At 39.4% G+C, this 14,711-nt stretch overlaps 1 protein-coding gene across 6 annotated transcripts; it reads left to right on the forward strand.

Moving 5' to 3' along the window:
- Window positions 1–2,410: 2,410 nt before the first annotated feature.
- On the forward strand, window positions 2,411–13,555 carry TSEN2 (tRNA splicing endonuclease subunit 2). Of its 6 annotated transcripts, none has more exons than XM_074603032.1 (12): window positions 2,411–2,669; window positions 3,724–3,919; window positions 4,590–4,671; window positions 5,409–5,445; window positions 7,314–7,845; window positions 7,960–8,037; window positions 8,652–8,702; window positions 9,383–9,521; window positions 11,281–11,317; window positions 11,956–12,067; window positions 12,685–12,774; window positions 13,252–13,555. In XM_074603032.1, the coding sequence occupies exons 2-12, from the start codon at window positions 3,746–3,748 to the stop codon at window positions 13,309–13,311; spliced, it is 1,392 nt and encodes a 463-aa protein (XP_074459133.1). In that variant the 5' UTR covers window positions 2,411–2,669; window positions 3,724–3,745; the 3' UTR covers window positions 13,312–13,555. The 6 variants fall into 6 exon arrangements, with proteins under 6 accessions (XP_074459133.1, XP_074459131.1, XP_074459129.1 ...); XM_074603030.1 differs by lacking the exon at window positions 2,411–2,669 and adding an exon at window positions 2,741–2,815; XM_074603028.1 differs by lacking the exon at window positions 2,411–2,669 and adding an exon at window positions 2,755–2,858.
- The last annotated feature ends 1,156 nt before the right edge of the window (window positions 13,556–14,711 follow it).

Genomic DNA, 14,711 nt, shown 5'->3' on the forward strand with positions numbered 1-14,711 from the left:
CAAATGGGACCATGCTGTAGGAAATTCTGGGGTTGGCAATGTAAACATCAGGACATTGAGAGTCAGGCAACGAACAACTGAAAACTGTGCAGCAGAGGCAACTGTGTCAAAGTTTAAGGCGATGCGTTTGTAGGACTGAAGGGTTACAACCAAGTTGTTCTCATCATGATTTGGAAAAAGAGGGTCATATTAGTTTTTTTCAGAAAGCTGACATTGGTTTGGACCTTAATTTAGTAAAGTGCAACGGAATAATTCAGCTGAGTATCAAGAAATAGTAAGGAATCCACTACTCTGCATTAGAAGCAATGCATCAGCCAGGGACAACATGAAACAGTCTGTTCTCATAATGACATTTCTGAACCAAAAGACTGCAAAACAGAAATGGAAAGCTGAAAGACGATTTAACAAAAGCTGCAGGCTTTCAGCCTCTGTAGGGCAGTATAGAGTATCACATTTTCTGAAAACTCTCATGAATGGGATTTTCTGTGCTTTTAGTGCAGTCCCTTGTCTCAAGGCATGATCAACTTTACTTGAACTGTTCCTGAAAGATGTTTGTCTAACCTGCTCTTAAAATTTCCAGTGATGGACACAATACAATCCTCCCAGGTAATGACAGTGTTGTTCTCACCTCACAGGTACAATATTATTTTGCAATATAATCTCCTTGCTCCTTCTGTTATTTCCCAGTGGTCATGCAGAACAATGTACATCTCCCTCTTTGCAATGGTCTCTTTTGCCCATTTTACCTTTTCTAGACCGAGTTATTTCAGTCTTTACTCATAGGTCACTCTTGTCACTCTCTTCTTGACTCTTGGCAGCAATATGACATTTCTGACTCATTCCCCGTTTGTGATTCACTGTCATCTTGAGGGCTTACTTTTCAGAGCCACGGCCTAGTCATTTAGCTACCGCCTTGTCATTTGCTGTCTCATCGTAAAAAGGGAGATCCAGATATTTGTGAAAGTGTCTGTACAATTATTGATGTTCTAAAAAAAAAATGGGCATGACTCATCTCAAAGAGAGCTTGTCCTTCAGATAGCAAAATTTCTGGTTGAAGCACAATCTGGGCTCGTAATCAGAAACAGGAGCAGATATTTGGTTGAAGAAGTATGTGTGTGATTCAGTTAATTGACTGAATGGCGTATGTGTGGTTTCCCTCTCAAGGCTGTATGAAGATAATGAGATGTGAAGGAAAGCAACTGACCTATAGCTCTTTTATGTTTTGTCTACTTCCCACTTCAATGTACGTCTCATAGTAATGTGTCTGCACAATGAGAAAATATAGATATATCTAGCATAGATAAACTCTACCTTCATTTCAAAGCAACTTGATTTGAAAAATTTAGATGGAATTTTGAAAAAGAGTGACGTCTTTGATACTTACTTTCATGTCGCTACCTAGATTAACTCTTAGTTTAGATTACTTTAGTGTTTTAATGGTAGAGCTGTAAGAATGAACCTGAAATTATCTGAGCACTGCTGTGTACTTTGGTGACAGGAATACAACAGGGTCCTCTGTGGTCTAGCTTCAACACTTTGTATGTGAATCAACATTCAAAATAAATTAACACTCATGAGCTGCTATATAAAGTGGACCGCTGCAGGAAATAACTGCAAGAACACCAGCTTAGCATTCTCTTGTTTTGTGCCACATTCCCTGTGTGGCGTTATAACCATTACTGCCCTTCTTGTGCCTCATGAGTCTGTCCAGAAAATGGGAATAAGAGATAAAATACCTCATAAGAATGATGTATTTTTACAATTTCTCATCACTGAATTCAATGATGTCTCTGTTGAAAATCAGACAGGCTTCTCTACTGAGAGTGTGTCTGCCTGGAGCCAAAATGTCTTGATCCTCCTCCTTGGATAGTGGCATCTCACAATATATAACCTCAAAATAAGAAAGAGTAGTTGCATTGTGGTTGCATGTACAATTATGAATTTGATGAGCAAGGCTCAACTAGCAAGAGGTTCAGTGCTTATCAAAACAAAAAAAAAGGATGTTTGCTCCTCACTAACTAGTGAAAATGCTTTGCTTTTTATTCAGGTACTTTTTTTTTTTTTTAATTGCACTACGACGTGCTCCTGAATTCAGCTCTGGTAATAAGCTGCACGATCACAATTACCTCTGTTAACAAGTTGTGTAAGTAGCATTGCATTATCCCAGGCAGTTATATGAGTCACGGCCATGTTAAGGGCTTGTTACAGAGCCAAAAACAATTGCTTCAAGCTGAAAATTATCTCTCTGCCTCACCTCCCACAGCTATAAAATTTCATCCACCCCCGTATCTCAAATGCCCCTCATTATGAAGCTCATCATTCATTTCAGTATGGGTGTTCCACATAAAATGTCTTTTTTTTTTTTCTCTCACTTTATTACTTTCAAATCCCCACCACGGGTCGGTTTGCAGTTTTCGGACGTGACTACAGTATCAAGCCAAGCAGCAACCAGGAACGCAGCGCTGCGGCGCAGGGCAACCCCATCCTTCCGCCGCGGCAGCCATCTCCGCCCTCCTCCCCTGAACCGGCAGCCTAGGGACGGCCCATCTCCCCACACACTGCCCGCCTCGCCTCTGCTCACACCTCGGGGCTGCCGACGCCGCCTCCTGCCACACGGGGAAAGGAGATACCACAGAGATACCCGCCGCCGGGACTGTCCCCTCACGGCCGTGAGGAGATGCCGCGCGCCCCCGCGCCGTGCGCAAACGCGGCCGCGCGCCCCCGGGCCGTGCGCAGACGCGGACGACCGACCGCCCGCCAAAGCGGGCGGGCGGTCGTCCGCGTCTGCGCACGGCCCGGGGGCGCGCGGCGGCGGGTGCGTGAGGTCGCTATGGCGACGGGCGAGCGGCGCCGCCCAGGTTGTGGCCGCCCGGTAGCCGCGGTGTTGGGCCGGGTTGCCCCTGTTCCCCGATACCTCGCTCCGGGTGGGGTTGCTGGCGGCGGGGCGGGTTGGGTACTGCGTGGGTGAGTGAGCGGGCGCGAGGCGCCGCGTTGCCGGGCCTGGCCTGGGCCTAGGCCCGGGCCGGGGCCGGGGCCTGGGCCTTCGCCTTCTTCGGTGGGCTGTGGGTTTCTGTTGTCCCACGGAGGACAGGCCCGGCTCTCTGCAGGGCTTATGCCCCTCTCTGCCGGTCGCGGGTCCGCGGCAGGGCTGTAGGCACGGCGCTTATAGCCGCAGCCACGAAATCTCCTCCATCCCCACTTCGGTGGTTCTGTCGGTGAAGGTTACCCTGCGCTTCCAGAGAGCCTCGGGGTCTGTCCGATCTCCCTGTGAAAGGGGTGCCCTGTTTAAAGCAGGCAAACCTGCCAAGCCACTGCTCTTTCTTCGAAATTTATTCCCATAGTTATTCAAAAACAGTTTACATTTAGGCACTTGTGTGCTGTGGTTTCTGCTGTTCTACTAATTCATCTGCTTTATTCTTGAAATGTCTTCAGCAGTTTATGTACTTGCCTTTCATCTTGAAGTTTACTTTATAAACTCTTGGCTAAAAACTACCCCTACCTGGTCTTTAGGGGATACTGTAATGCCCAAGAGAAAAAGATTAACATACAACATCAGCAAATCGCTGATTATGTTTGTCTGGCATAATAGTTACAGAATTAAACTTGGATTGAGCTGTAGGATTTATTTTTAATTTGCTGTTAGGAAGGGAATGTTGCTGAAATGTGTAAAAATGGGTGAACTTTAACTCCTGAACATTAAATGTTTTGATTCTACTTTTTTAGGAGGAGACATTAATATTAGGAAATGGCAGAAGCAGTTTTTCATCCCCCAAGAAGGAAAAGAAGAGTTTTTGAGGCTTATGAGTCTCCCTTCCCTGTGGATGTAGGTGGCAAGGATTTCAGAATATGCCAGGCTGAAATCATTAACAACAATGTTATTGTGAGGAACCCTGAAGATATTGAACAGCTTTATAACAAGGTGGTGTATGCTGTTTGCACATTATTTTTAGTGTTTTAAATATAGGTAAAGCATAATACTACTTAACATCTGCCTGCCTTTATGTTTTCTTTCCCCTGTAGCCTCCAGTAATCTGCCATATTTCCCTCCTCTCCTGAAATCAGTACAAAAAGTATATTCTGGATCAAATGTGAAAAGTATTTAATTTTTATCCCAGCAAATAAATTTTAGAATGAAGTGACGGTGTGAACTAAAAAACAGCTGTGAAGACTTCATATTTGTTTGTTTATTTATTTCTCCTTTCAACATTTTATGTAACCTTGCAAAAGCATTTTCTTGTTTTTAAAGCTCAGGATGTTGGAATATTACTGTTTTATAAATGCTTGTAGAATTCTTTTAACTTCAGAGTGATTTCTTCCTGAGTAAAATAAGGTACATTAAGCCTCTTATGTCCGAGTATGCTTAGAATTGAGGAAAATGACCCAACACCCTCCACTGCTTACATCTTTGAGTGCCGGTGTTTACTATTGAACTAGTTATCAGAAGCTAAACAACAAGCTTTAGGCAAAGCTTAAACACTGCAGAATTTCAGTTATTTTTTTCACCTGCTCTTGGCGGTGAACGTTTTATATTTGGAAAGAAGTTCATTTTTGTCTGATGATATAATAAGGACTTTTCCTTTTCTTTGAAGGGCTATTTTGGAAAAGGTATCCTTTCAAGAAGTCGACCAGTGTACAGCATTTCGGATCCTTCACTGGTTACAAAGTGGCAAGGTAAATTGTGCCTACTTGTACTTCTATCACTATTGTAATAGTACTTTTAACCTTTCTTCACTTATTGAAGAAGTATGTTTATAAACACACAGAAAAATAATCTCTCTATTGGGTCAGATCAAGGATCTCTCTCTCTCCCTGTACTTGATGATGGCCAGTATAAGATACCTAGGAAAAATGCAAAACCAGGAAATATATGTCAGTAGCTCCTTAGTGCATTCTCCTGGCCTTCACTGATTACTTGTTTAGGAAGCCTGTAAGTAAAGGTATCATCCTTGGACTTTTCTTCATAAAAATGTCCATTTTTTTCAGTTTTAATATGTAGATTTTAGTGTCCATGAAATCTCGAGGCAAGGATATGTGAAATTTTTAATCTGCTTATAGCCAGTTACCTCTGGTCTGCTCTTGGTTGTTTGTAGAAAGACTGTCATTCTTTATTCATCTTTTCCATGACAGTTAAGTCTCAGTAGACATTGCTGGATTTTATCATATCTCTCTGTAATTGTCTTTTTATGGGCTGGAGAAAAATAGTGTATTTAGTTGTTCCTCTTGTGCAGGCAGTTACTTCTGTTCCTTTTCTGGTTCTGCCGTGTCCTTCTTGAATACAAGTGGAACCGAAATGGCAGAGAGTATTGAAGATGGGGGTAATTACGAGGCTGCAGATAACCTCAGTGATCAAAATCACATTAAAATATTTTTATATTGATGAAATAATGTATGTTTTTTTCTTTATACAGGTGCTAACATAAACATGCCTATAATTACATCCAAAAAGTAAGTTAATTTACATTAATTTATTCTTGGGTTTTTTATCAAACAGATTATTTTATATTTTATCTTACTCTATTTTAGATTCTTGTCTGTATAAATGCTGATGACTTGCTTCTATTTATTTTCTTTGTACTTAATTACATCACATTATGTGATGTACATCATGTGTACATCACATTAGGAAAACTAGAAATAGAGTAGGTGATATTCAACATGGTTTTTCATGTAAGCTTGCAGGTATGAGTTGCTGAATAGAAGCCAAGATTGAGTGCATGCATAGTAGCATGGGTAATTAATTCATAATAATATCAAGCATAATAAACTGTTTCTCAGCTGAGGAGGAGGAAGAGAAGTTTCTGGGGCAGGCTATTTTAAAATAACTCTTCCATTTCCTTATTGAATTATTACAATGTGGGCTGAAGCGGCTCTTGAACTTGTATAATACAGAAATGTTTTACTTTTTTTTTTTCATAGTTTCTGTTAACATTGCTAGTTTGTACATTTATCAAAACAGAGTGTTGGACCACATATTTGTTTTGTTCCACTTAAATAGTATATGAACTAACTGTAAGAGTGTGCAAGTTAGTAACTCTGTTTCCTTTAATCTTATGATAATGCTAAAAATTTTACTTCATTTAAGTTTAAAAGTTACACACCTTCAGTCCTCAACTATAGGTAAGACAAACAGTACCAATATTACTATTGCTGCTACTACAGTTACTACTACGTGCAGAAGCACTTGTCGTTCTTATTAGTCTCCTTTGTGACTGCTTTATGTGCCAGCAAATACAGCTGAGCATCAATGAAAGTGTAATTACAGTGGTGCAGAAAATGCACCATGATCTGTCTCAGTAGAGATCCGTGAGTGTAAATTATATGGTAATTAAATCATAGGACAAAGAGGAGTATTTCTTTATAACAAAAAGTACAGCACTGAATTATATAGCTTTAGTATGAGACTTCAGAGGGACTTACATTTTGTGTTGACACATAAAATTTGCATTTAATTGTCTTTGTAGTTCTTCATTACCTGGTCTGTAATTGCTGTGTTAGGATTTTGCTTTGGGAAATAAAGAATATTGTTGTAAAGTTGTCCAGGTTTGAATAAGGACAGCTGCGCTCATCTACCTGTAACTTCCCAGAATGCAAATTAATGTCTTCAACTGGGTATTCATGTTATCTTCCAAGGAGAAATAATTGAAAGGGCACTAAAAACTCCATCATAATTGAAAAACATTAGAAATATTTGCAGCTTTCAGCTAGTATCTTGCTGATAGGATTATTGTTATTTCTCAGGGATGTGAGGGGTTTTGCTATGCTGTTGCTGTTTCAAAGATAGTTAAAACCGAGTTTTGAAGATACTATTCTCAGTAGTTAGCTGTATAATAGATGAAACGTGTGAGAGCTCTAAATGCAAAGTCATCTTGTGTATTTTAATCATGCAAGCTCTGACACCAAGATATTTTTGCAGGGAAGTCACGCTTAAGGCTTCAGTGGAAGGAGGAATTTTTTGCCTGGTGAAGTTCTTGCTTCTTGAAACTGTATAGCAGTAGTCGTCAATGCGTGGTTCTTGTGCAACATTTGGTAACAGTGCTTGTTGCCACAGAAATTTAAATTTAAAAGGCAAAAGGAAGCCAAAGAAGGCAGCAGAATCTTGATGTTCAGTAATGCCATCTGCAGCTTCCTGGTGACTGGAGTCCTATTATGTTGTGCATGTTGTATTTTGCAAAGCAGTTATGGGGGCGTGTGTTCAGATTTGTTTTGAGAATTGTGCTGAATCTTCTTTTTTTTTTTTAAGATGCTTGTTTTTAGGATGTTAATTAAAGCATGTAATGCCCTAGAACTTCTAATTTATTTTACTTGTTTACTAGGTACCAGTGTCATGTTCAGTGGGCTAAAAGTATTTTGCAAGAGCAAGGATTTGATGACTGCTCGATTACCAAAATTCTTGAAAATTACACTAAACCTCTTGAGCTGCCATTTTTGGAAGAGGATGGAGCCGAACAAACCAGTAATAGTTGCAACAGAATGGGCCCAAATACAGAAAATACAGAACTTTGCAGGCAATCTTCTACAGATACTGGAAACGCAGTAGCCCTAAGTTGTGAGAATCGGAACGAAGGCTACAAGAAAGCCTGTTTGGAAGGAGATCCAGCGTTTTATCCTGTGGCTGTATGTGGCTCTAAAGAACAGGAACAAAGTGACTTGAAAGAGATAGCTGAAGTTTCATGCCAGAAGCATGGTTTTCTCATGCAGTGTGGCTGCAAGGCAAAGGAGAACACTGGGCAAAGATCTTCTGAGGCGATAAAGTCAAAAGAATGTGCTCCAGAATATGTATTGGTGCAAGAGGAAGAAGAAGGTGACTTATGTCCTGAAGATGATTCTGCTCATGTGCAAGAAAATGTAAGGAACAGAGTATCCTAATGTTTTAGAAAAATCGTATCATCAGTGCTGTTTTCAGAATTCAGTATTTTTTCCAGTTTAAAGTTGTAGTAATGCAGTAAATTTTTCTTGTAGCTTGTCAAGAAGGAAAAACTAGTATGCAGAAGAAATCCATTTAGGATTTTTGAGTATTTACAACTCACCTTGGAAGAGGTATGTTTCAAATACGGTACAAGTTGTTCTACTTTTAATCTGAAAAGTAAATATTAATCTATGTTACAACTTAATTTAATACCTATTTCCGAAGTACAGGCTTCTCCCGTGTCTCCTAAGTAATTTAGACATAGATAGTAATAAGACATAGATTGGCTTAGTCATTCTACTTATTTTTAATAACCTGTGATAATACATGATACAGTAAAAAAAATTATGTAGGGTCCAATCCCATTTACTTTAGATGGATAATCCCACTGCCCAAGAGACCAGTGATAGGACTTAAGTGTAGAAATACGAAAAATATAACATTTATAAAAATCCTGCTTCAATTGTTCTGCTTCTAAATATATTAATGTGTGTTAGTTTTAACGCAGTGCCTTCAGGATTCTACAGCACAGGCATAGATTTTTTTTTTTTATTTTTTTTTGTAGTGCTGTGTCTATTGAAATGTAAAGGTCATGAAGACAAATCTCAAACTTTCAGGCAACTTGTTTGTCTTTCTGACATTAGGATTCTTTTATAAAATTAATTACAGCCTTTGTTCTTGCATGGAATACAAACTACAGGAAGAGTCTAGCTATCAGTTAAACTTATTCTGTTTATTTTTTCAGGCTTTTTTCTTGGTGTATGCTCTGGGATGTTTAAGTATTTATTATGGTGAGGTAAGAGATTTGATTAATTTTGGATGACTGGGGATACCATTAGTTTAGATATGTTTTGGTCTGAAATTTTTACCTACTTTGGCAGTACTTTATGCTGTTGATTCTGAAGGAAGAAACACCAAACAGAGTAATTAGGAAGTGTTTCTTAAAAGTAATTATATTTCTGTTCATGAAATACCGGTCTGAAAATTTTGTTTACCAAGGCAAATATAGCTACGCACAGCCTTTCTGTAGAGAAAGGTTTTGGTTTTAACTTAGGCAGGAAATACGGGGAAAACAAGTATGGGAGGCATAATATGGTGAATACTCTCCCTTTCCTGAAACAGGAGAATTCCTTGGAGTTTTAAGCATTAATCTATAAGTATATCAAGCTACTGTTAATGTAATGACAAAATAATTGAAACCTATGCTTCTAGTTTAAAATTTATCATATTTTCCTTTAAAGAAGGGCATTATGGGACTGATTGTGAAATGCTAAAAAAAAAATCAATAAATGGAGCAACAGGTTTCTGCCTTACATTTAGGGATTCCGTATTTTATTGCCCAACATCCATGTTCTTCGCAGTGGACTGTGATATTTGATATTTGGCTGTTATGGTCTACTACACAGTGTTCTGTATCTCCTGTAATATTAACATAGTCACGTTAATGCCTTTGGTTGTGTTTTGTTTTTTTTTTAGGAGCCCCTAACTATTTTGAAGCTATGGGAAATTTTCAGCGAAGTGAAGCCCAATTTTAAAACTACTTACATGGCTTATCACTACTTCCGCAGCAAGGGTTGGGTCCCCAAAGTCGGACTGAAGTACGGAACTGATCTCTGTGAGTAGCTTCCTTAAAAAAATTGAATCATTTGCAACTGACTTCTTTCCAGGCGGTGCAAGACTCCAGTGCCAAAGCTGAATTAAGTAATGAGGAGCTGCATAACTGGAGCAGGCTTTGCTACTTGCAGTTCCAAAAGACATCTTTGGCTAGGCTATTGGGTTAGCAATAAAGTTAGAGGGAATGGAGTATAACATCACATATCCAGTAGCTGAGGAGATAGCTCGAAAGGCCTGTTGTTTTGCTTCATGGGGTTCATAATTAATACAGGATTGCACTGAAATTCCCTTCCAAGTTTCTTTACCCCCTCTAAACACATCTTCTGCAGTATTAACATGACAGTCTCTGGAAGTAGCAGGTTTGCATCTAGATCCCCATTCACATCAAAGTCCATGCATCTCATTATTTATCCCATCTAATGGAAGCTGAGGTTCTGCTGAACTTACTGTTAAGACTGTTTCTCTGTATGTTTTTTTGGCGGGGAGGGTATGAGGGGGAAGAGACTGGCTCATTGGTTAATGGTAGGGTTTTTAATCTTACAGAAGTAATTAGCAGTGTCCATAATCCCTTGCTAAGTAATTCAAGAACTACATTCAGCTCAAGTCAACATAAACAGTACAGTAATGCCTGTTGTTACAGGAAAATGTGCATGAAGGGAGATGTTTTTTTAACGTATGCATGCAAACCAGCAGGTGTTTTAATACTACTGAAGCAGTTTTAGAATTTTGAGGTTTGTGCATTTCAGTATGTTGAGGTTGTGCTGAGCTAGTCCTTTACATCAGTGTGTAGCTCTGGCTGAATTTAGCATCACTGGTCTTAGTACTTTGGGTTGTAGATGGGTTTTGCTGTTGATCACCTGATGTATATGTGAAATTGATACTAGTTTTTTCACCATTCATTTGTGTTCTGGCCTGAATTTGTTGTGTAGCGTATCACTGCCTTTGGATTTGTGCCAGACAAAGGAAGCGGAATAATTTAGGCTAGCAGGCTTCTTACTCCTGAGCTCCTCTAGCTTCTTGTTCTTTGGAAGTACCTTCTTAGAATTGATATTACTGCAATTGCTTGTGATGGATAATTTGCAAATCATGGTTGTCACTGGAACGAAGTGCTGCTTGTCCTTTTCCTGACAGCCAGCTGTATAAGAAAACCTGTGCTAGTTAAAGACAGTCCCCTCTTATAAGCTCATGACAAAGAGGAGAGAGGAAATGTAACTATTTAGCTCAGTTAGAACAGTCCAGCTGCAGTGATTCTTGTGTACTCTTGTATAGAGATGGAATTTTTAGTGGGTCTGATGGGCAGTATGGAAGAATACGTGCCCTGTGCCTCTCCTAAAACTTGTGGGAAATGCTTGCTTGCTTGGAACAGAAACTCAATGGCTTATTGTGATCTTTTACTTGTACTCGTGGCTCAATTTCTGCTATGAATACAGTGTTAAAAACACAAGCCTATTGCAGAGAAATTCCATCCTAAACTTTTTCCCACGGCAATTGCTAACTGTCCTTCGGCTCTTCTGCTTTATCTTCTACCTACCACTCCCCTGCCCTAAGTCACCCTGCTGCTCCTGTGGGATTTTTTATGTCTCTTCCCTCTCTCTCCACTTGCTGGGACAACTTAATTCTGAGCAGAATTTAAAAGTGTTGAAGTTTTGTCTTGTGTAATTAAACCTTACAAAACATCTGAAAATATTTATGGACCCAGGTATTAAACTCAGATGGAAACTCTGTGATTATCCAACTAAGGTGTTTCTCTTTCATTTCAGTGCTGTATCGAAAAGGCCCCCCCTTCTATCATGCAAGGTTTGAAACTCATGTTTCTAATTTCTTATTTTCAAACTAGTAATTTTTTCTCACACTAATTTAGTATCTTCACTGGTTAAGCACATGTTCTTCACTCAAAACACTTTGCCAGATGCCTTCATACTGGGAAAGTCCTTTTAGCAGAGGTGCACTAAGTAACACAATTTCATTGAATTCATATAAGAGTGGTAAGACATTAAAAATTAAAACCTTCAGTGAGCATATTTAGCACTCATATGATGAATGCACTTAGGAAAGTAATACTCTTAAAAATATATGATATAGGTAATTTATGTAATTTGGGAGAAAAATCTTTTAAGGGATGATAATTGTCTATTCGTTAGCTAGTCAGGTTGAATTCCTAGATAATAAATTGATTATAAATATCAGATTGGCATTCATAAGAGTTTGCTTGGCATCAGCAGAAGGGTGGGGAGGGAAAGTGTCAGTAAGCATACTCACAACTTCATCTCTTCTCCTCTTTTCCTAGTAGAAAGAGACTTAAGTTTCACAACTTGCTTACTGCACGCTGGCATATTGTTTAACACCAATTTTTAGGCTCTAATTCTTAAGTTTCACCATCTTCCTAAAATGGTCATTTTCTTTCTCTGAATTTTCCTGTCTGCTTTGTTTTCTAGCTACTCTGTCATTGCTGAATTAGTTGATGATAATTTTGAAGGTCCTCTTCGCAGACCGCTCAGCTGGAAGTCCTTGTCTGGGTTGAACAGAACAACTGTTAATGCTTCTAAGGTAAGTGTAAGATGCTATTTTAAAAATAGCTTTAAATTATAAATGTACAGTTTAGTTCCAAAGAACAGGGAGTTGGAGTGAGGCTGGAAAGAGAATCCTTCTAGTTTTAGTCTGGTGAGGAACACGTTCAGTTGCCAGTAGGCAAACAAGAGTTTCCTGTGTCAATATCCAGATGAATTCTGCAAGAAGCTTATTAAAGTTCTGTTCCCTGTAGGGACTTTAAAAGTTGTGCGAGGAACAGAAGAAAGTCCCGAGGGACACTTCTTTCCTGCTTACTGCTTCCGTTTTTAAAGTCCTCTCCATCTACCAGGATTTTCTTTTGAACAGTGAAACTGAAAGCTTCCAAAAGATTTTCTCTGTGATAGAGCCTCATACCTAGTGCTCCCATACTCACAGCCGTGCTGCTCAGGTGTTGTGTCACAATTCTAGTTTATCTTACAGCAGTATTATGCTTTGATAAGGAAAATGAGATATGCCTATTACACAGCTCTCGCCAACTTGGTTTGCAGAAGACATCTTGTAGGAAACTGGGTATCTGCATTTCTAGTTAATCTAAAACTTGGTATAGAAAGAAATCAGTTGAAATTCATGTATTCATGTTTTCTGTTTACCAACAGGAACTTATGTTATGCTATTTGATTAGACCGTCTGACATGAGTGAAAAAGAGATGTCGACACCAGAATGTATGAAAAAAATTAAGGTTCAGGTGAGTAATTACTTCTCTCTTTGCCTGTGTAGCTTGGCCTTGGGGCAGCTGGGCAGCTAACAAGAGTCCCCTTGAACTGTTGCTGGCTCTTTAGAACGCTTTGGGTTTTGTACACATAGCTGCAATAAAATAACTAGATTTCTTTATGCCCCAAGGCATGAGAAGTGCATTGCAGGCTCTTTAAAGACTTAAGGTCGTCTAATCTAAATTTTAATGTTCCTGCTACTGTGAATGTAAGCATTTGCCGGGGAAACAGGGATACCTACAGAGACTGCAAGGTCAATGTATGTTTAAAAATGAAGGGAGAAAATTGTGTGAGAGACCAGCTCACTTCAGGAACCAATGTAGTCGTCTACTGAAATTTCTCAGTAGTCACATATTATATATCAGTTTACTAAAGGCTTAATCCCCATCCCTCACTGATTAGCTGTACTTTTTTTTTTTTTTTTCCATAATAATTGCTGGTTTTTATTTCAGGAACTGATTGTGAGTCGTTGGGTTTCTTCCCGTGAGCGCAGTGAGCAAGATGAATTTTAACTGACTGTATAGGAAAAACTCTTTTTTTTTTTTTTAAATCACATCTTCTTGTTTTTCACCTGATCTTCTCATGATGAACCATTGTCTCAACAGTTTCTACCGACATATTCAGTTGGTATGTATAAATGCTATTTAAAATGAGGCATGTCATGTTTACTGGAGAGAATTTTGTATTGAAAAATGTAAATGAACTGTAATAATGCATAGGAAGGGGAAGAAATTAAAGCTGTGTCTGAACTCAGAATACCTGTTTGTTTCCTTAAACGTACAAATGTGTATCACTGGGTGGTGGCGAGACTGCAGTGGTTAGTAATGGTATTTATAATATTCTGACAGATCTGGGCACTAGTGCTGAATGGGCATTACGGCCTGCAGAGCCACAGAAGTCCAAAACCTGAGCGTCTGCCTGAAAGACAAAGCAATGAGGGATCAAACAGTTTTTCTGGGAATACCTCACATATTCTTCAGAGTTGAACTTGGGAATTATAAGGCTAACTTCATGTTGTAGCTCGGCACTGCATACTGCATTTCTTCAGAAAGGAGGACTTAAAACTTGATAGTCCTCAAGTTTAATGCTGGTTTTTATCTAGTTAAAACTGGTTAAGAACCAGCAGTAATTACAGTTAGTCAGCTAACCTTTTGGGATACCTATGGTACCATTTTTCAACCTAAACTGGACTTCATAGCCTTGATGAAGTTGCACAAACTTAGATCTGGGGAGAAATCTGGCTGTTGCAATGTTGAGCAGTGTAACACGTTGCTGTTAGGTGCTTAGACCCTGAATTTACAGGTCCCAACTAAAATTCACAATGCTTATTTTCACAAGCATTGTGTAGAATCGAGGAACTCTTCCCAGGATGTGCAAGGTCTTTAATTAATTCTGGGTTCTAAGCAGCTAACAGCGATGTTAGGTGTTAGGCAGTAGGGAATGCCAGGGCACCTCTCCCCGTTTCAGTAAGATGTCGTACTGGGGCTTTGCAGCATGAGATTCCTCCTTGGAAGGACAGGCCTCATCTTGCTCCAGGACAGCAGGATTCCCCGACCACAATTCGATGCCCTTTGCTTTTGTTGAAGGTGGGTTACCGTGTAGAAAATAATGGAAGATTTGCTGAGCTAGTGAGAGGAAGTCAGCCTCTGTAGCTTGGCAAGTACAAGTCTGTTTCACCACTGCTTTTGTCTCTTTTATCCAGCAACTACAACAGTCTGTAAATATCTTTTTTTTCATAGTGCGCTTGTAGCTCTCTTTGCCCTGGCCTGTCGTATGTTGTAAAACGGACTGGGAGGCACCGCTGCGTTTTGTATAGAGTGAGGCATAGGACAGCGCTGAGCAGTTCTGCCTTGCTACGTTAGGTGCCTGCTTTTTTCTAACTTTTTAGTAAGATTTAATCATGTAGATTGCA

Source organism: Larus michahellis, chromosome 10 (genome assembly GCF_964199755.1).
Source record: "Larus michahellis chromosome 10, bLarMic1.1, whole genome shotgun sequence".
Taxonomy (NCBI): Eukaryota; Metazoa; Chordata; class Aves; order Charadriiformes; family Laridae; genus Larus; species Larus michahellis.